Source organism: Mus caroli, chromosome 18 (genome assembly GCF_900094665.2).
Source record: "Mus caroli chromosome 18, CAROLI_EIJ_v1.1, whole genome shotgun sequence".
NCBI classification, from domain to species: domain Eukaryota; kingdom Metazoa; phylum Chordata; class Mammalia; order Rodentia; family Muridae; genus Mus; species Mus caroli.
In genome coordinates, this window is record NC_034587.1 from 17,312,083 (window position 1) to 17,333,127 (window position 21,045).

Consider the following 21,045-nt stretch of genomic DNA (forward strand, 5'->3'; position numbering starts at 1 on the left):
CAGAGGTTCAGTTCATTATCATCAAGGCAGGAACATGGCAACATCCAGGCAGGCATGGTACAGGAGAAGCTAAGAATACTACATCTTCATCTGAAGGCTTCTATTAGAATACTGGCTTCCAGGCAGTTAGGATGAGGGTCTTAAAACCCACACCCACAGTGACACACTTAATCCAACAGAGCCACATCTTCTAATAGTGCCACTCCCTGGGCAGACCATATACAGACTATCATACCTGCCCTTCTGTTTACCTGCCTCAGAAACCTGTAATTGGCAAAAATCTCTAACTTTTCCTTTCTCGTGTTACTATGGACCCTCCAGTTCTCTATTCAGGCTATTTCATTGGACTATCTGAGAGACTCAGCCAACATATGAGTTCATCACGTTTCCCCTTGTTCAAGTCGAGTGATACCATCTGGGTCAAGTGAATATCCGAAGGGGTGCTGAAATTAGCCTGGAAGAGACCCTACCTAGTGATTTTCTCTTTAATCCTGTGACTATGAAAGTAGCTGGCATTGCACAATGGATCCACCACTCTGGTGAATCCACAGATGCTGCTGCCAAGTGAACCGTTTCTAGACTATGAATCCATTGAAATTAAGTTTTCATTGGCCCTGGCCCTTCCATTCTCTGCCCTTCTATGTCCTCCTGACCCTTGTGTTTACACTATAGGTATGAATATAGGGGCATGGTCCAAACCCCGCTGTCCTCAGGGCTGAACTGGGAGTGGGGAAAGATAGATAGAGGGAAAGGTATTAACGATTACTCTGACTATAGACCAGAAACCTGTGTTCCATCTTGACCTTTGCTGATGCCCACTTTAAGTGTCTGGTTGTATGGAGAGTAAAAAGACATAGAAATCTATCTTTTGAGATTCAAATTGCAAAGTTTAAAATTCTATGTATGCCCTGCATCTGGGCCCCCTAGTTGCCAGAAACAAGGGAATTTCCATTACAAAAATTGGGGTGGTAAAACTAAGGCCTTCTGAAAAAAGATTCTGGTGGGCTGGAGCGATGACTCAGCGGTTAAGAGCATTAACCGTAGTCTCCCATAAACCTGAAGCAGGCTAATCCAGAACTTGATCTTGCTGCCACTAAGAAGATTATCTAGGGTGGAGCCTTCCTCCCTAGATCACTCTATTGTTCTGCCACTGCTGCTGTTCCTCTTCAAGATATTGCTACCTGCTGAGAAGCCCTGGAGCTATTCTGGAGACTACACCCTATCCTGCATGTCATCATCTGCAGCTGGTTCCAGGCTCCAAGGATGAATCGGCGGGAATGGACCTTCTCCCCTTTTCTTTATAAGGCATGTTCCCTGACATTAAAGTTGAACCTTGAACAGACTAGCATGTCTTGGTTCCATTATTTCTCAACCCGCCTAGGCTCCCCCTTTTCTTCCAGATTCCAAGATGCCTTCCAGGCTTGAACCCGGACATGTGAGCTGCTGGCCGGTCTCAACACTTAACTGTTCTTCCAGAAGTCCTGAGTTCAGTTTCCAGAAACCACATGGTGGCTGACAACCATCTGTATCCAATGCCTTCTTCTGGATTTTGGCTTTTGAAAAACAGAAAACAAAACAAAACTCAGAGAATCAGACTTTATGCCACAAGAAGTTACCCTGAGGATATAGTTAATCATTCCCAGCCAAAATTCAGCCAGGATTGCTAGTTATGTTTGGAGACCTAACTACTGTACTACATAGGAATAGGGACTAACCAGTTTTTTATCCCCTTGTTAGCCCCTTATGCCAGCTGGCTAATACAGACTTTATCGGTTTAAACTCATGTTTGAACAGTTTTCTCTGAAGAATACCACACAACACCTGTCTCAAAGAAATAGACCAAAAGTGACAAAGAGGACACCTGATGCCCTCCTGGGCTCCTGTGAACAGAGGCACTCACCCCCCAGCCCCCATGTGCATAGATAGACATACAAACAAATAAGCAAACATTTTACCAAAAACCAGGAATGGGGTGAAAAGATGTCTCAGTGGTTAAGAGTATTGGCTGCTTTTCCAGAAGACATGGGTTCACTCCCAGCACCTAACATTACCAACTGTAACCTCTGTCCCAGGAGACCTAGCACCTTCTTCTTGCTTCTTCGAGGGACACATGTAGTGCAGAGACATAGATGTAGGAAAATACTCATACATGTAAAATGAGGAGGGATGCTTCTTCCAGATGCTTGCAAGCTTGAACTGCAAGGGGCGCTCAGCTGGACTTGTCTCTGAGAGAGTCGACTTGTATCTAAAAACAAACTATTTACTCTACTACTTTAAAAAATTAGATATATTTGTAGTTTCTTTGTGGTATTTGCTCACCCGAGTGCAAGTGCCCAAGGAGTTAAGAATATGACATCAGGTCCACCGGAGCTGAAGTTGTAGGCAGTGCTAAGCTGGGACTAAATTCTGGTCACCTGCAAGAACAGTGAGTGCTTTTAACCACTGAACAAGCTTTCCCTTCTCCAAATCGCTCTAGTGGTCCCCTGAAGCAGACATATAACCAATTAAGAAGCAAGTTCCATTGTTACTCTCCCCCCACCCCCCACCCCCAGTGTTACCAATCCCACTCTAGATTATGGAAGTCCAGAGTAACAGGACACAAGCTGAGCCAGACTAGAGTCCCCTGGGAATCTGGTTGTGGCAGCCTCAGGGAGCTGTTGCCTGGTTTGATGGAGGCACAAATCCTTTGTGCCACACTGTCCCCTGTGGGCTGGCTGCCAGTAGAAGGGCCCCCTCTGAGGCACCAGCACAGGCATCAGAACTGGGCTAGTCTGTGTCGGGATAGACCTTTCCCCTTTCAGTTTCAGTCTACTGACTTATTGATGAGCTACTCCTGGTCCTTGGATGCTTTCTGAGTATCAGGGATAGAGGCCCTTATAGAAAGAACTTCTCTAGTCACTAGAGAAGTAGTTCTCTAGTTCAGTGGCTGCAACTCCAGTTCCAGCCTGGCTGTCCAGCCTCCTGAGGCCACTGTCTGTAAATTTTGGATGAGCTAGCACCTGCAATCACATGGTGCCAACTCCTCAAAGTAAATTCGTCGTTGTGGTGGTTTGAATAGGTTTGGCTCTCATAGATTCATGTGTTTGAATGCACGTCCCATAGGGAGTGGCACTATTAGATGTGGCCTGTTTCAGTGGGTGTGGCCTTGTTGGAGGAAGTATGTCACTGTGGGGATGGGTTTGAGGTCTCTTATGCTCAAGCTCCGCCCAGCGTGGGATTTCAGTCCCTTTCTGGCTGCCTGCAGAATACAGTCTCCTTATGGTTGCCTTCGTTTCTAGATGTAGAACTCTGAGCTCCTTCTCCAGCACCATGTCTACCTGCACGCTGCCGTGCTTCCCAATATGATGATAATGGACTAAACCTCTGAAATTGTAAGCCATCCCCAACTAAAAAAAAATGCTTTTATAAGCCATGATGACTCTTCATAGCCATGAAACGCTCTCTAAGGCAGTCTTCCTGTGGGTATTTATACATCCTGGTGATTTTCCCTTTTTGAAGCACCCTAGCTAACTAGTAATAAGTCACAATTCTGAGAAATGTTGTAAAAAATGGTAATCTAAGGGAGGGACTTGGAAATAAATCTCTCTGAATAATGTGACAGCCTGATTAGCATCAAACAGTGTAGCCACCCTGGGCCTGTGGCTCATCAGTGCTTTTTTTTTTTAAGATTTATTTATTTATTATGTATACAGCATTCTGTCTGCATGCATGCCTGCATGCCAGAAGAGGACATCAGATCTCATTATAGATGGTTGTGATCCACCATGTAGTTGCTGGGAATTGAACTCAAGATCTTTGAAAGAGCAGTCAGTGCTCTTAACCTCTGAGCCATCTTTCCAGCCCTTATGAGTGCTTTTGTTGTCTAGTTGGTTGTGCATTGTGTTCTCAATGCATAGATATCTATATTCACCTATAATTATTATTTTCCTTTTCTCTACATTATGTAGTTTAAGTATATGTATGTATTTATGCACACACAAATGTATATAGAGAGAAGGATGGAAGGATCTTCTCACAATATGTTTAGGAGTGCTTATAATATTTCATGAAGAGCTGGTATTAAGAAACTTAGGTCATAACTTGCTGTTTTAGGTTTTAATTGAGATAGGATCATGTAGCCCAGGTTGACCTTAAGTTCTCTATGTGGTAGAGCATGATCTTGAACTTCTGTTCGTTCTGCTTCTGAGTTCAGGGATTACAGACTTATACAACAGCTCATTTTCTGTAGTGCTTGGGATTGAACCCAGGGCTTCACAAATGCTAAGCAAATATTCTACCATCTGAGCTAGAGACCTAGCCCCACAATTTATACATTTTGGAGGTAGACTCAGGTAAAGAAAATCATATTGTGAGATATTTTGGACCCTCTTGTTGTACCTCTGCACTAGCTCTTGCAGTCTCATGGTTTGCAAAACTCAGGTCTAGAATGCTGTCCTATTCCATGGATGCCTCGTCAACCACATTACTGAGAGAAACAGTGATCTATAAATTTTGTGATCCTGACACCAGGTTTCCAGTTGATGATGTTGCCTAGGGAGACATGAATAGCACAGCTGGACCAGCAAGCAGAAGCAGACACAGCTTCAAATGCAGGATGAAGCTCCTGAAGGCTCCCAGGGACAGGATGTACATGATGACATTTGGAGGTAAGCTAAACCCCTCCCCTCAGGTTGTGTTCCTGTAGGAGGATTTCACTGAAACCCAGGACAGAAGAGGATACAGAGGTCATCCATCCAGCCCAGGCAGAATGCAGCTTTTGCAGTTGGATTCAGCTGTGCTTTGTGAACTTTCTATGAGACTCCTATTCAGACTTGGGTCATACCCTGTAATTAGAGTGGAAAATAGACTCTCCTGTCCCACGAACTGTTGCTTCCTGCTCTTTCTGCTTCTCTTTTCCTACTTTCAAATGATAGCTGTCTGTCCTAATAGTTAGAATGCAGTTAGGTGTTTTAGGCACACATTGCAGCCTGGAAAGCCAGATGTTCATAATTTGATCTTCCTCATTAAAAGATCTCACTTTATCTTCCTTTATTTCTAAGAGAAGGTTTGTTTGTTTGTATTTGACTGTTTGCCTGTATATATGGCTATATATCACATATGTACCTGGTGCCTGCAGAGGCCAGAAGAGGGCATCAGAGTCTCTGGAACTGGAATCACGACACCTTTGATCTATGTGTGGGTATTAAGGATGGCGCCTGGGTCCTTTAAAGACGGGCCACTGCTCTTGATGGCCGCGCCTTCTTTCCAGCCTCCTCCCTTTATTTTTCTTTAAGAGTCATTATTAGTTCCATGGAGGTAGTAGAAATTTCACTGCAGCCAATGAGGGGCAAGCTATTTTTGTGTATGTGTTGCTGGAGATCAAACGCAGGGCCTTGTAAATGTAAGGCATGGGCTCTGCTGCTGAAGTATATCTCCAACACCAAATAAATGATTCTGTGCCCAAGTTTAAAGTCCAGAGGTGTTGGCAGGGCCACATATGATCCCTGATGTTGTCTCTCCTCAGGCATCCTTGGAAAATTATTCCTTTAGTTACCATCCTAGGTAGTCTCACTATGGAAATATTCTTATTTCCACATGTGTGACCCTTCAGGGTGGGTTCATTCTCTGGCGTGTATGTATTACTTTTGGCCTCACAGGAGTTATTCTCTTCCTTCCTAATACCCTCTTGACTCTGTATTGTAGCTTCTCATGGCCCTAGTCAGGAAACAGCTATTTGATTCTGGATTTAATAAACTATCATTAGAGTCTGAGGAAGACAGTGAGAGGTTGGTTGATTCACATACTCTGTGCTTGTGTGTGTGTGTGTGTGTGTGTATGTGTGTGTACACATACATGTATGTTTCTTTTTGCTGAAACAGTGTTAGTAATGTTGGGAAGCAATATGTATACATCAGAGAATATGTCTCAGTGACAAGTTTTAGTTGTTCAATGTTGGCACAGTAAAGAGGGGGAAAAAGAGGTGTGTCAGCAACCCTGGACTTTAGCTCCTTGATTGGAAGTTACTATAGCAGCAAGATGACTTGACAGATAGATCATTAACATTAAGATCAAAGGCTGGAAGTTATAATGTTTAGCTTTTAAAAGTCAGCTCTGCCATGACTGTCATAGCTTGCAGCTTTCATCTGGAAGCCACAGTATGGATGCCCAGCATCAGCCTTGGTTTCTGGTTTTTGCCACATTTCTCCTGGTTTCTGGTTTGGTAAGAAAATTATCAGAAAAATTGGGGGTCTATCAATATCAACCATTGAGTGATAATTGTTTGTTTGTCTTTTGCTTTACATAATTTAAAATGTTGGTATTAAATAAGCATCCCTTCCTGGGAGGCAGGGGCTGGAAGGTATTGATTATAAAACGTCACTCTGCTAGAGAGGTTCAGAGATTGTGACAGAAAATTATATTTTCCTTTCTGTTTCACTGTTGTGTGACAGGTTTTCTTTTGATAAGATAGCGAACACAAGTTTTGTAAGCCATTTTTATTGCTGAGTGACATATTGACTGCTACTGAGAATAACTTGACACAGGTGAAAACTGACAAATGTCAGAGGCAAGCAATGTCCACATCAACAAAGTTTCACAATATGGAGTTTCTCTTCTGCATCTTTGCCAGTCTAAAACTAATCTTCCAGCAGGACTAGGTAGTTTGTACCCTAAGCTAACTCAAGGTCTTATATGAAATCTCCAAATGGCCAAGGTTAAATATCTAACACTTTAGTTGGAACTTAAATACATTCTATTGAGCTGATGGTGTACAGATAAATAGAGACTTACAGAGTTGAAGTGGCCATTTCACACACATTTAACTGGGGTTCAGAGAAGCTGCTTGTAAATCTCTTTCTGCAGGTAATGGGGTCATTTGTGAATGTGTGCTGTGTGGTTACCAAATGAGAAAACTAGGATGCTTGCTGTCAAAACGGTGGTAGCCATCTGACCAGTTAGTTCACACCCACATCTTGTTAAACAGTTTAGTTTTCTTTATCTCCACTGTTACCTTGTTTTTAAAATTTTTTTAAAGTGCAATTGTACTTTACACCCGTGTGAAACAGCACTACATTTTTACAGCATGTTTTGGCGTGGTGTCATATAACTCATGAGGGTCACCCAAATCAGGTGGTGACCTCATCACACAGATGATTTAAGATTCAGGACCATGAAGTAAAATGCCTTAAATGTAGAGAACCCAGGTATAACTCACACGGATTTTCTACGAGTTCCGCTGACTTCTCCCTAGATCACATTGATTAGAAAGTTCTCAGAGAACCTGGGGGAGGTTGCCTTTAGTAAGTGCTTTCCATCGTAGGCATAAGGACTCAGTTTGATTTCTAGAACACATATAAAAAGTCAGGTATGATGGTATGTGCTTGTATGCAGTGCTGGGGAGACAGAGATGCAGGGCTCCTTGAGGTTGGCTGCTCAGCCATCCTAGCTTAACTGGTGAGCCCTGGGGCCCAGTGACAGACTTTGTGTGAAAAGGAATGACACTTGTTGTTGATTTCTGAAACAACAGCACAAATATATGCCCATGTACATACCCCCACCCCCAAAATAAATTTCCAGTGTTGATTCCATTTTTTTCCCTTATTGGGCATGCAACTCAGTCATTTATTTACAATCTATTTTTTTTTAATGTGTATTTTAGCCAGTTGGTAGTGGTGCATACCTTTAGTTCCAGCACTAGGGAGACAGAGGCAGGCAGATTTCTGAGATCCAGGACAGCCTGGTCTACAGGGTAGCTAGAGATACACAGAAAGAGCTTGTCTCCAAAACAAACAAACAAACAAACAAACAAACAAAAAGCAAATCAACAACAAAAAGTTGTATGCATTTTTAAAAAACTCACAAAATCTACTCATTGTATTTTGCTTAGACATTTGGTATTGTGTTTAGAGGTAGAGTCCTGGTTGAGGCACGATGGTAGACATGATTCTAGTAAGGTGCTAGGTAAAGTTCCTGCTGTTCACTGGGAAGAAGGTTGCAGCTTTTCCAAGCACTGGGTCTTCCGGGAGAGCACGCGTAAACTGAGTGCTTTCCTGAGGGCTGCGGTTGTATTGCCTTCTTCTCAAACTTTGAAGTTGATTTTGTTGTTGTTGTTGTTTTGTTTCTATCTTTAAATTCATTTAACAGGAAGCTTCAGGAAACTTCAGTTTCTATACAACAGGAGAATAATCTGTCTGGTCAAAATGTTAGATAAACTCCAGCTGATTTGTCTGGGATATATGAACGAAAGTGCTGTATCTTAGTAATAAAAAGAACTTTCTGCGTGTGACTTAGAACCACTGTGGCTCATGCTTGTCACCCCAGCACTTGGGAGGCTGCAGGAGGAGAGTTGTAGCAAGTTCAAGGTTAGTCTAGACGAGACTACAAAGTGAGTTCCAGCTTGAACTACAGAGAGACCTGGTATTAAAAAATACATACAAAATTGGGGCCACGGTGCTGGCTCAGCAGGTGACTCAGCACCAGCCATTGAGCTTCATGATCTGAGTTCTATCCCAAGACTCACATGGTACAGAGAGAAAACTGACTAGAACGAACTACTGCAAGTTTTCCTCTGTCCACCACATACAGACACCACATAAATAAATAAATAAATAAATAAATAAATAAATAAATAAATAAACTTTAAATATGATTATCAAAGGGATCCAAAGTTGGAGCAAAGGATGTCACTTATACCATGAGCTTTGTAATGATACCTTTTTTCCCGGTGTTTGTTTCCCAGCCAGCTCCAGAAAAGTTTGGTAAGTCTATTTTGAGTTTTGCTCTAGACAGTGTAAGAAAGTTACATGCTGAATCAAATGAGCAGATGCCATAAAGGTGTACTTCTGTTGAGTGGAAGGCATGACAGCAGATGCAGAACCCAGGCAACTGTGTGATGAACTTTGATCAAATGCTGGCTTTTTAAAAAATGATTTATTCATCTTTACTTATTTCTGTATGAGGGAGGGTGTTGGGACCCCTGGAGCTATGGACAATTGTGAGCTGCCATAGGGATGCTTCAAATTGAACTCGGGGCTTCTGGAAGAATAGCCAGTGCTCTTAACCACTAAGCCATCACCCCAGCACCAACACTGGCTGATCAGGACCCATCTGCCCATCAGAAAACCAGAAGTACAAGAAAGGCCACTACAGTGGCTTTCTGGGTGACCAGTTTTAAACTTTCATTTTCTAGTTAGTCCTGCCTTCCAAGCTATGTATACTGACATGCAGAGTGAGCAATGTCTTCTTCCTAAAGTCATCTGACACTCAAGGAAGTGGAAAGGACGAGCATACACGCAAAAGTCCCCCGTTCAGTCCCCAATCTGGCTCACAGGAGGGTCAATCAAGTAGAGTCCCCATCAATTAATTAATGCAAGCTAAATGAGAATCTGAGGCAAAAACTTATTTCCTTCTGATTGTGTGATTAATGAGATTCTTTTTTCTTTCATGAACATAATCTTCATATGTTTTTTGTAATTTCAGTCAAAGACATAGATGGGGGAATTGATCAAGACATATTTGATATTAATCAAGGTTTGTGGCTCTTCATTCTTTTTTATTATAATATTTTAAACATTTTCATTATGTGTGTGTGTGTGTGTATACAACTTGTGGGAGTGGGTTCTCTTTCCCCCACCATATAGGTTCCCAGGGATCAAACTCAGGTTGTCAAAGCTTGGTGGCAGGCACCTCTTCCTGATTGAGCTATCTTTCAGGGTCCCCCTTAACTTTTTTATTATCATGTTTTTAGTTACATATGATGATGGCTTTCATTACGGTATTTTCATGCGTGTATATAACGTGTTTGATCATATCCACCCATTGCTCTCTCTGTCCTCTCCAGTTTCCCCAAGCTCCCACCAAGCTCCACCCTCTCATCACCCCCTCCCATCCCTGCTTCTCTGCTCTGTTTTGCTGTTCCTCTTCTGAACTTCATCAGGGTTACAAAGATAGGTGAGGGGTCATTCACAAGAGCATGCACTGCTTACCAGTGGCTACAGTTTTCTCCCACCCCCAAGAAACCATTAAACTGCCTACAGATCCTTAGGGATGGGGCCTTGTGAGCCCCTCTCTTAGAAAATTTCAAAACGTTGTCTATTATGTGGCACAGGAAGTCAATGTAATAACATGGCTTATCTCAATTCTTCTCTTAGGTTTGGGACTGGACCTTTTTGAGGGAGACATCAGACTCGAGGTGAGTTGCAATGATGTTTGTGCGACTGGATCCTGAGCGCGGATTTTGAGTATTGAGCACGATGGGCACTGGCTGCTGGCTCAGGCGTTCTTTCAGAAGGCGTAGCAGCCGGGTGACATGGATTCGGAGCGTACGCTGTCCTGTAAGGACTCAAGTATAGCTACGTCTTCATCCTCCAGTGCTTAGGTTTCTGTGTAGTGAAATTCACTATCTCTTAACATGTATGTGGTGATTTGAATGATTCTTTTTTTTTTCTTTTTCCGAAAATGTTAGCATTTAATTAACCTCTGGTGTGGCTTTTAAGCCACCAGAACCACAGGCACCTCCAACACCCTTAATCTTCTCTTCAGCTCTTCTGCTGAAGAATTTGGCCTTCACGATGACAGGGTGCTTAGGGAGCTTTCCCTCGCCCAGAACTTTGTAGTAGCCTGATCGAACAACATCAATGATGGGAGCAGCTCCAGTCTTGTTTTTTGCTGCATTGACCTGCATCTGCTCGCTGACCAACATCCACAGTTTATCCAGGTTGGGCCGAAGGTCTGGTTCCTCTTCAAGTGGTAATGCGGCATACAACTTTCCCAAAGTAACCTGGGTGATATTTGTCAAAGTTGATCCTGTGGTGATGCACGCCTCCAGCATTTCCGTGGCCGCCCGGTGCTTGCGGTGCTTACCGATGCCGCCCTGGCCGTGGCTCACGTGGCCCCGGAGTTTCCGGGTCTTCCTCAGTCTGGATGGCTTGGCGGTGGCAGAAAGGGAAAAGGGAAAAGGGCGCTTTGAATGATTCTTATTATTGCAGCAATAAGGAGAATTTTTGTTCAAAAACAAGAGTTGCACTGACTTTGTCTAGTTGAGTAAACTAAAACTGAATTTGTAACTATATCCAATGACTTAGGCTCTTATTATTATTAATAATTATTCATTATAATAATATATTGTATAATATTTGATATATTTAATAAATTATATATAGAATGTATTCTATAATATAAAATATATTATGTATAAATATATAATTATTATGGTATTTTATAATCACTATATTATTATATTATTACATATAACAAAATATATTTATATATACATATACTGTATAATATATAATTATCAGTTATTGTTATTATTATTATTATTGTTATTTTACTTTCCCCCTGAAATCAGCTATAAATAATGATGCAAAGAAAGGGTACTCACAAACCAGTCTTTGAGTGTTGATTCTGATCTAGTCATATGACACACAGAAGAACACATGTGCAGATGTACATGTGGATTAAGAGGACTTAAAAGTTCAGTATCTTATTGGACATGGTGTCCTGCCACACGCCTTTAATCCCAGCACTTGGGAGGCAGATGCAGATGGATCTCTGAGTTTGAGGGCAGTTTGGTCTGCATGGTGAGTTTCAGAACAGCCAGGGCTACACAGAGAAACACTGTCTAAAACAAAAACAAAAACAAAAACAAAAACAAAACAAAACAAAACACAACAACCCCAGAACAACAGAACAACCCAACCAAACAAACAAGAATTCAGTGTCTTAAGCACTTTCTAAAAAGAAAAGTAAGATATATTTTTTTGGTTTTCCAGATTTTTTTTAAAAAAAAGAGATTTATTTATATGAGTACATTGAAGCTGCCTTCAGACATACCAGAAGAGGGTATCAGATTCTATTACAGACGGTTGTGAGCCACCATGTGGTTGCTGGGATTTGAACTCAGGACCTTTGGAAGAGCAGTCAGTGCTCTTAACCGCTGAGCCATCTCTCCAGCCCCAGTTTTCCAGATTTTTAAAACTTTAAGAACTTACTCTTCTTTTGTAGGTGATGGAGTCAAAGATGCTTAACAATTCATTTATAATTGCTATGTTGTAGAAGTTTGTGTAAACTTAAAAATAGAGAAATTAACAAGATTGTTTATAATTTAAAATATGCACACCCGTGGACATAGACATCACCCAGTAGAACTTTCTGCTCTTCAGATTTCTCCTGCTTTCCCCAACACACTCTGTGATCCCTCCTTGCCCTCTACACATCAGAGGCTAACCTCTCAAATCCTCCTTGAAGAGATAGAACTATGACCTACACCTGTTGCTCAGACCTCTAATCCCACCTGCTCTGGTGGTCAAGGGAGGAGAACCATAGGTTCAAAGCCAGCCAGGGGTACACAGTAAGACCCAAACTCAAGTTAAAATGTCAAAGAGAAGCTAGGGATACAGTGTGACACTGAGGCTCTTGCTGGGTTTGATTCCAATAGTACAAAAAGAAGGAGAGGGGGAGGGGAGGAAAGTGATGGGGGGAGAAAAGAGAAGGAAGGGAAGAGGAAGAGATAGGGAGAGAAAAGGAAGGACTACAGAGGGATGAAGGAAGCGGGGAAGAGGGTGGAGGAGGTAAGGGAAGGGACGATGGGAAGAGACAGGGGGAGAGGATAAGAGGTAGAAAGGAGAGAAGGAAGGGAAATAGGGAGGAAGCTGCCATCTGAAGGCTTCCTCCTGGTCCTGGCCCCTTTCTCTCTGCTTCTCCATCTCACCTGAGCTATGGCTTAACTGTGCCACCTCTGAAGTAGGTCTGAGTGGGTAATTGTAGCCCTGCCTTGTCCCCAAGCCCCAGTCTCCATTTGCACATTGTATGTGAATGTCTACAAGATACAGCAAATCTAGGTGTGCACTGACCCTCCCCTAGAGCCTTCCTCTCCAGCTGCCTGTCACTGCTTCAGAAATTTCATCGCAAGGAAATCCTTAACACTTTCAGGAGTCCACCTTGCTCCTGGTCTATCCCCACTCTCTCCCAGTCCATTAGCGCCCCTGCCAGCCTCTCCCAGCAGTCTTGGCTCAGTCACTTTTCCCCAGCATCCAAACCCTGTCATTGGTTCCCTGTATGTTTGCAATAGCCCTCCAATTCGCCCTTCAGTTTCAAATATTGCATTTCCTTCTCCATAATATTTTCCACCCTGAAACTCATTTCCTGGAGTAAAGTCATTCTTTAAATAGATGACTGTGGGCTGATGTGGTGACTCAGATAAAGCACTGGCTGAGCCAGTGTGAGGGCCTTGCTGCAGTTACCACCCAAAAGTTCTGCTCTCCAGAATGACATTTATTGTGTTGCCAGGGCAGATGCATTAAAAAATATATTATTCATCTTCTATTATAAAATTAGGATGCCTTTAAAAGCATATTTATTTGTCTATTTTTGAGCTTACATGTATGGGTGCTTTGCTTTCATGTGTCTCTGTGTGCCATGGGTGTTTCTGGGGCCATTGGAGCCATAAGAGGCCATTGGATCCCTTGGAACTGGAGTTACTGGGGATTCTGAGGTACCAGGTGGGTGCTGGGAAACAAACTGTGTCCTCTGTCAGGGCAGCAAGTGCTCTTAACAGCTGAGCTGTTTCTCCAGGCTTCTCCTCCAGAAAAATTTTCATCCATCTTATGTCTGATTTTTTTTTTCCCTCTGAGATTTAGATTTTTAAGGTTTGGTTTAATTATCACTCCCCTTCTGTGTATTTATTTATTTATTTATTTATTTATTTATTTATTTATAGGAGTATGTGCCTGCATGAGTTTATGTGCACTACATGCATCCTGTTTTCCTGTGTATATGTGTGAGAACCTGCATGTGTTTATGTATAACACATGTATGTATGTGTTTGTGCCTACATGAGTTTATGTGTGTAAGCCTGCATGAGTTTATCTGTATCATATGCATGGTGTGTGTGTGTGTGTGTGTGTGTGTGTGTGTGAACTTGCATGGAGTTATTCATGCTGTGTGAGAGCTGCTGATGTGGGGGGTGAGAACTAAATTTAGATCCTGTTCAAGAACAAGAAATAGTCTTGACTGTAGAGGTGTTGAGAGCCCATTCTTATGTATTTTTAATATCTAAACATCTACAGTCTTATAGTGTGTTTTCCAACAATCTTTTTTTGAGTTCCATCTGCAAATTTTATTAAATTATGGTAGAAATTTAGACACATACCCCATTGGTTTGGATTACCAGGAAGAACTGGAAACTTCACTTATTTCCAGACTGATAATTGATTAGCTTTATCTATCTCATTTAACTGATCCCTTTCACACTTATTTTTGACAGGCAAATGGGAAGAATTCCATCATTGGAGACCACAAGAGATGGCCACATACCATTCCATATGTTCTAGAGGACAGCTTGGGTTAGTACACACTTTGGAGTTTCTGCAGCTACTGTGTTCCTGAGATGACAGGGCCAACATTGACCAGAATGACCTGTGTGGTGTTATTGTTGCTGTTGTTCCTCTATGTGGCTATATACAATTACTTTAAAAAATAAGCAAAATGCAGAATTAAAAGATCTTAAACATTTTTGACTGAATATATGTTGGTTTTGACCAATATAAAATCAATTCAGTCAACTTTGATGGATAACTTATTTTGTGTTGAATGCTAAGGACAAAAAGATTAGGGAAGCACTCTTGGTTTTAATAATGTTTGTTCTAGATTTTATTGCGATTTTAATATATATATTTGATCTCCCTCCCTGTACTTTTCCCTCCCTCTTCCCCCACTTGGGGTATGTGTGTGAGTGTGCATGTATGTGTGAGTATGTGTATGTATGTATGTATGAGTGTGTATATGTATGTATGAGTATACATGAGTGTATATGTATGTATGTGTGTGTGAGAGAGTGTGTGTATGTATGTGCATGTATATGTGTGTGTTCACATGCATCAGTCTCTGTGTACTCAGAGAAGAGGATGAGTCCCCTGGAGCCAGAGTTACAGTCTGTCTGCCACCTGACATGGCACAGGGAACCCAAGTTTGGTCCTCTAGAAGAGCAATGCACACTCGTAACCGCTAAGCCATCCCTCCATTGCTGACTCCCAGACTGGAAAGAATTTTCTAAAATATTAATTTTTATTGCTTTTAGTTATGTGTATTTGTGCATGTCTAGCGAGTGAATAACACATGTGCAGTGCCTGCCGAGGTCAGAAGAGACACCAAATCCCCTGGAGACATTGTTATGAGACATTGCTGTAGGTCCTAGGAACTAAATTCCAGTCCTCTAGAAGAGCAGCACAAGAACTACGTCCTCCCATCCCATCCCTAGCCCCAGTGCGGGATGTAAATAGGAGTAAGAAACACAGAATAACCTTTTGTAGAAAATGGCAGTTTGTCAGGATTTTATTTTGCCAAATCCAGATGTTAACAAGAGTTTGCTATCTTTTATTTTTCTGGAAATAAATAATTATTAATTTAGCATTAAATTATTAAAAAGTCAGAAGAGGGTTGGGGAGATGGCAAGCATGAGGATGCAAATTCAGATCTTCAGAGCCCACATAAATGCTGTGTGTGTTGGGGAGCCAGCTGTAATTCCATCCTCCTTGGAGATGAGGAAGCCCAGGGCAAGCTGGCTAAGGAGCCTAGCCATACGGGAAAGCTCTGAGTTTACTAGAGAGAACTCCCCTTAATGACTAAGGTAGAAAAGCAATGGAGGATAAATTCTGATATCACAGACATGTGCACTCACAAACATATCACACATGTGCACACACACACCACATATACACATGTGCATGCATACACATACAGAGAGAGAGAGAGAGAGAGAGAGAGAGAGAGAGAGAGAGAGAGAGAGAAGGTGGGGGAAGTAAAAAGAGTATAACAATAACAAAGAAAATTTTTTTGTACAGAAGAAATCAGTCATGAGCTAGGAGTAGGGAGCACACCTGTAATTCTGGTAGCCCTGCAGAAGGAAAGGCAGGGTGATCCTGAACCTGAGGCCGGAGCCCATACAGAAGAGAGAGAGAGACAGCGAGAGAGACAGACAGACAGACAGACAGACACAGACACAGAGAGACAGACAGACACAGACAGAGACAGAGAGGCAGAGAGTCAAAGAGAGACAGAGACAGAGAGACAGACAGTAGCATACACAGAGAGACACAGAGGGTGACAGAGACAGGCAGACACCGGCAGAGAGACAGATATATATAGAGACGACAGAAAGACACAGAGAACACAAAGCAGCCCAGGTTACCTGTAGCAAGCTCATTTTCTCTGTGGACTGGGAAAGCAGTTCTTGCCTCTGATAAATGTCAATCTGAAAGATACCTTTGGGGGGGGGGCGATAAAAAAATAATGTCTACTTAAGAACCAATCATTTCCTGGGCTGGGCATGTAGCTCATGTTGGAGAGTGCTCACTTGGCATGTGTGTAGCCCTTGTACCTCACATGCATCACTTCATAGTCATGGCTCTTAGTGAGTGACTAAGAGGAAGGTACTGAGTGAGTGGATGGCCAAAATGCAGCCCAGTCTTGGGGAACAATTGTTTAGAAACCATGATAGCTTAAGAATTCAGCACAGGGACTGGAGAGATGGCTCAGCAGTTAAGAGCATTGACTGCTCTTCCAGAGGTCCTGATTTCAATTCCCAGCAACCACATGGTAGCTTACAACCATCTGTAATAAGATCTGATGCCCTCTTCTGATGTGTCTGAAGACAGCTACAGGGTACTCACATAAATAAAATAAATAAATCTTTAAAAAAAAAGACGGAGAGAGAATTCAGCATAGCTCCTCCCATTTAGATAAAGAGACCATTATATCACTGTATCTATGGTGATATAGTTTTTCCTGTTTCTTTCAGTCAGTGTACTGCACTTCTTTTTTTTTTTATTTGTTGTTATTGTAGGTTATATTTTGTTTTTAATTTCATATTTCAGAGATCCAATTCTACTACATAAATAGATATATAGTGACGTTATGACACTTAGGTTGACAATACTCCCTAAAAGTCATGAATTACTTAACAAAATACTCCAATACCTTACATGAGAAACTACTGTACAAGTTTAGGTAGATAAAGTGGCTCACATAACAGTGTAGACCATTATTGTTGCTCTTGGTTGTCTCTCAAGAGTTTGAAGGTACATCCCTTTTTTTTTTCTTTTTCTTTTTTAGGTATTTTCTTTATTTACATTTCAAATGCTATCCCAAAAGTCTCCCAGACACAGCCCCCTCCCCTACCCACCCACTCCCACTTCTTGGCCATGGTGTTCCCCTGTACTGAGGCATATAAAGTTTGCAAGACCAAGGGGCCTCTCTTCCCAGTGATGCCTGACTAGGCCATCTTCTGATACTTATGCAGCTAGAGACATGAGCTCCAGGGGGGGGGGGGGTACTGGTTAGTTCATAATGTTGTTCCACCTATAGGGTTGCAGATCCCTTTAGCTCCTTGGGTACTTTCTCTAGCTCCTCCACTGGGGGCCCTGTGTTCCATCCAAGAGCTGATTGTGAGCATCCACTTCTGTTTGCCAGGCCCCGGCATAGCCTTCTCATGTTGTCTTTTAACTCGTATTATTCCTGTACGGTGTGTATGCACATGGGTGCATACATGTGCATGTGTGTGGGAGTCAGAGGCCCTCTCCACCATGTGGGTCCCAGGAATTGCATCACTGTTTGCTGAGATCCTGGGATGTTCTGGAATGTTCTTTATCCTTGAGATGCCACGTGACCCAGGTCAAGCTTTCTACAAATGACCCAAAGTAAGACAAAACCTGTGGTAGTAAAGGCACGAGGTAAATGGACAGATTAACTTGGTAGAGGCCTCTACAGTTTATGCTTTTACACATGTTCTGCTTGGTTCTCAGAATGGTTCAACTCAGGACAGAAACTCTCCTCTCAAAGCTTTACTAGCAGGTCCCAATACCCTACTCTAAGATAGTCATGTGGTGGCCATGACATTCTATCTTATTTTAAGGACGTGTAAGGCTGTCTTTAAAAATCAAAAGTAAGTAAATAAATATTTTTTTAAATAAAAAAAACATAGATCTCACTGCCCACTTTTGTCTTCTGTCAGAAATGAATGCTAAAGGAGTTATCCTCAATGCTTTTGAGCGCTATCGCCTTAAAACATGCATTGACTTCAAGCCTTGGTCCGGAGAAGCTAACTATATCTCAGTGTTCAAGGGCAGTGGGTAAGTTTGAAGGTTGGCCTGAGGTCCAAGGTCTTGCTTGACTTTTGGGTGGGGTGACAAATTCCTTTGCTATTTATGCAGAGTCTGACCTTTAAGCCCAGTTTCTCTGGCCATAAAATAATGTTTTCACAGTAGTAGATGGCCTGTAGGCCCCTGGGGTAGGTTCACAGTACTATAAAAAAGGGAAAGAGTTTGGGAGAACCAAGGAGGAGAAGAAGGAGTAGGGGAAGGGGGAAAAGGAAGAAAAGGAAGGAAGGGAGGGAAGAAAGAAAGAAGAAAGGGATGAAGGGTGGGAGGGAGGAAGAGGTGGCCAACCTGGTGTTAGGGAGATGGCTTCGTTGCTAAAATTCTTGCTGCATAAACATGAAGACTGCCAGAGTTCAGATCCCCAGATCTATGTGAAACAAACAAACTACTATGTGAGACAGCTTTTCACTTTGGGGAGGTAGAGACAGGTTCCTGGACTTCATTGGCTACCCAGCCTAACCTTATTGCTGAGGTTCAGTCTCTGTGAAAGAGTCTGTCTGTCTCAAAAGGGAAGGTGGAAGGCAACCAAGGAAGACACTCGATCTGGCTACCACATGCATGCACATCTGCATAAATGTGTATACACAGATATACACACACTAAAATAAATAAGAAACTAGAAGTGTTTTTATCCACACAACCAGACTACATTTAGTAAGCATGAGCTGATTGATGTCATTTATTCTATAGACTTGTGAATTTCATCTTATTTACAGCTTAATAGTCTTTATTCTCTCAAGTAAAATGTGTTGTAGATTGTGTGTGAATTCATTTTAATTGAGCAGGTCTTATTACTTGAAGGTAGCAGTGTCATGGACCTGAAACACAATGACTCTGAATAATTGATCTCCCTAGAAACCTTTTGTTTGGTAATTGAGGAGACAAGTCAACTCTTGTTCTTGCAGAGCAACCACACTCTGTTCTCAGCAACACACTGGGTGGCTCACAACCACCTGCAATTCTGATTCCAGGGGATTCCATTCCTCCATCCGACGTCTGAGGGCATTCAAACACATGCCTGTCTCCAGATACACCAAACAGAGATAAACAATAAAACTACACAAAACAGCGATTTGCGATGAAAGACATACCAATGCCTATCTAAAGAAAGGTTGCAATTCCCAGGGATGGACATGGATAGCTTGTCCTTGTACAATACATGGTCCTGAGGGAAATGCTCTAAAAATTATCTGTCTTACAAGGTTCGTAATGAAGAGTGCTGTAAAAGTAAAAGGAACTTTTATTCACTTAATGTAGTTGCCACCTCAGAGACTTACTGGTGAACAAGTTCACCATTTCTTGTTCTTTCTGAACTGGCTGCCTGGTTCAACTCAGATGTTCTGGCTCAAACTCCTCTCCAAGCTGACTGATTCAGTATGGCTTCTCTCAGCTTCTCATTGAATTGCTCTGCTTGGCCTCAGACTGACTAACTCTGGTCATCGATTCTAATATGGCTCCTTCTTATTCTCTGGCTTCAACTGTCTCTGCTACCTGCACTGAACATAAACTCTTGAACAAACTCAACTCCATTGCACTCACAGCACTGACTCCCAACTGCCTGACTTTCTCTCTCTCCCTGCACTGCTCTTGAGTAGCCACTCTTTCTTGTGTTGTTCTTCCCTATCTCTGACTCGTTCTGTCAAATCTTTCTCTGATACATCACTTGTTCTGCCCCTTAATTAGATGTCAATTCTAAACATGGCTGCTTCCTTCTACAAACTAATTTTACCTTAAAGGTGTGTACTAAGGGCATGTTTGCATTCTAGCCAGATTTCCAGAGCAGCCATGTTGCTGGGTTGAAATTCCTTTACAGAGCACAATTCAATGTTGTTGTCCAGTGTGTCCCCCACTGAAAAGGGAAGGACATATAAGGTAAGGAAGTGAGCTCCACAGTGAGGCAAACACCCTGTTCCTGGTCTGTATCAGGTGCTGGTCTTCAGTGGGAAACATTCATGTTGGGAAGCAGGAGTTGTCCATTGGGACAAACTGTGACAGAATAGCAACAGTTCAGCATGAGTTCCTCCACGCCCTGGGATTCTGGCATGAGCAGTCACGTGCTGACCGGGATGATTACGTCATTATAGTTTGGGACAGGATTCAGTCAGGTATGTTTCTCTTACATGCTTAATTACAGGTCAAGTTTCTGAGCAGGTAAGCATCAGTAGCAGCCTGGTAATGGGTGTTTGGAGACCAGATACTCTTCATCATGTCTACAAATTCATCTGATATCAAGGTGCAATGGGTTGTCCAATAACGGGGAGCTAAGTAGCCTGGTATCTTCTCTAAATACTCTCAACTTAATGTTTTAAAATGATTATCTTTGGAGCTCATGATAACTCAAAAATATCACATTTTAAATCTATAATTATAATTCTATATATTTATGGCTAACAAGGTGATATTTTGTTATATGCACATTAATAAAATAATTTGCACAGTTATTGCTTCATTTAAAATAAACTCAATCAGCAAGCCTGTCACTTACTCAGCATTTTCTTGTGAGAAGGCACTTTGTTGATGAGACATTAACTTATTTACAATCTTAAAGGATATAATACTCTATCATGTATTGAATTAAATATTAAATAAATAAACCCTGGTGGCGGGCAGTTTTATTACCTGCCTCAATGGTTTACGTTCCCAAATGAAAGACACACACAGCCTTTGTATTTTTTTTAATTAAAAAAAGATTTATTTAATTTATGTATATGAATACACTGTAGCTGTACAGATGGTTGTGAGCCTTCATTTGGTTGTTGGGAATTGAATTATTTTGACTTCTGCTCTATCTGGTCAGCCTGCTCCCTTCAGTCAACTGCGCTCACTCAGGCCCAAAGATTTATTTATTACTTTACATAAGTACACTGTAGCTGTCTTCAGATGCACCAGAAGAGGGTGTCAGATCTCATTATGG

The 21,045-nt window shown here is 42.0% G+C and overlaps 1 protein-coding gene across 1 annotated transcript in view; it reads left to right on the forward strand.

Annotated features, from left to right (window-relative positions):
* The first annotated feature begins 6,105 nt into the window (after nt 1-6,105).
* Mep1b (meprin A subunit beta) overlaps nt 6,106-21,045 on the forward strand; it is a 28,617-nt gene continuing 13,677 nt past the window's right edge. The window contains exons 1-7 of the mRNA XM_021150985.2: nt 6,106-6,199; nt 8,717-8,735; nt 9,457-9,507; nt 10,128-10,168; nt 14,243-14,321; nt 17,987-18,104; nt 20,058-20,236. Coding sequence (XP_021006644.1) covers nt 6,137-6,199; nt 8,717-8,735; nt 9,457-9,507; nt 10,128-10,168; nt 14,243-14,321; nt 17,987-18,104; nt 20,058-20,236 — 550 coding nt within the window. The 5' untranslated portion in view covers nt 6,106-6,136. The remainder of the gene's footprint in view (nt 6,200-8,716; nt 8,736-9,456; nt 9,508-10,127; nt 10,169-14,242; nt 14,322-17,986; nt 18,105-20,057; nt 20,237-21,045) is intronic.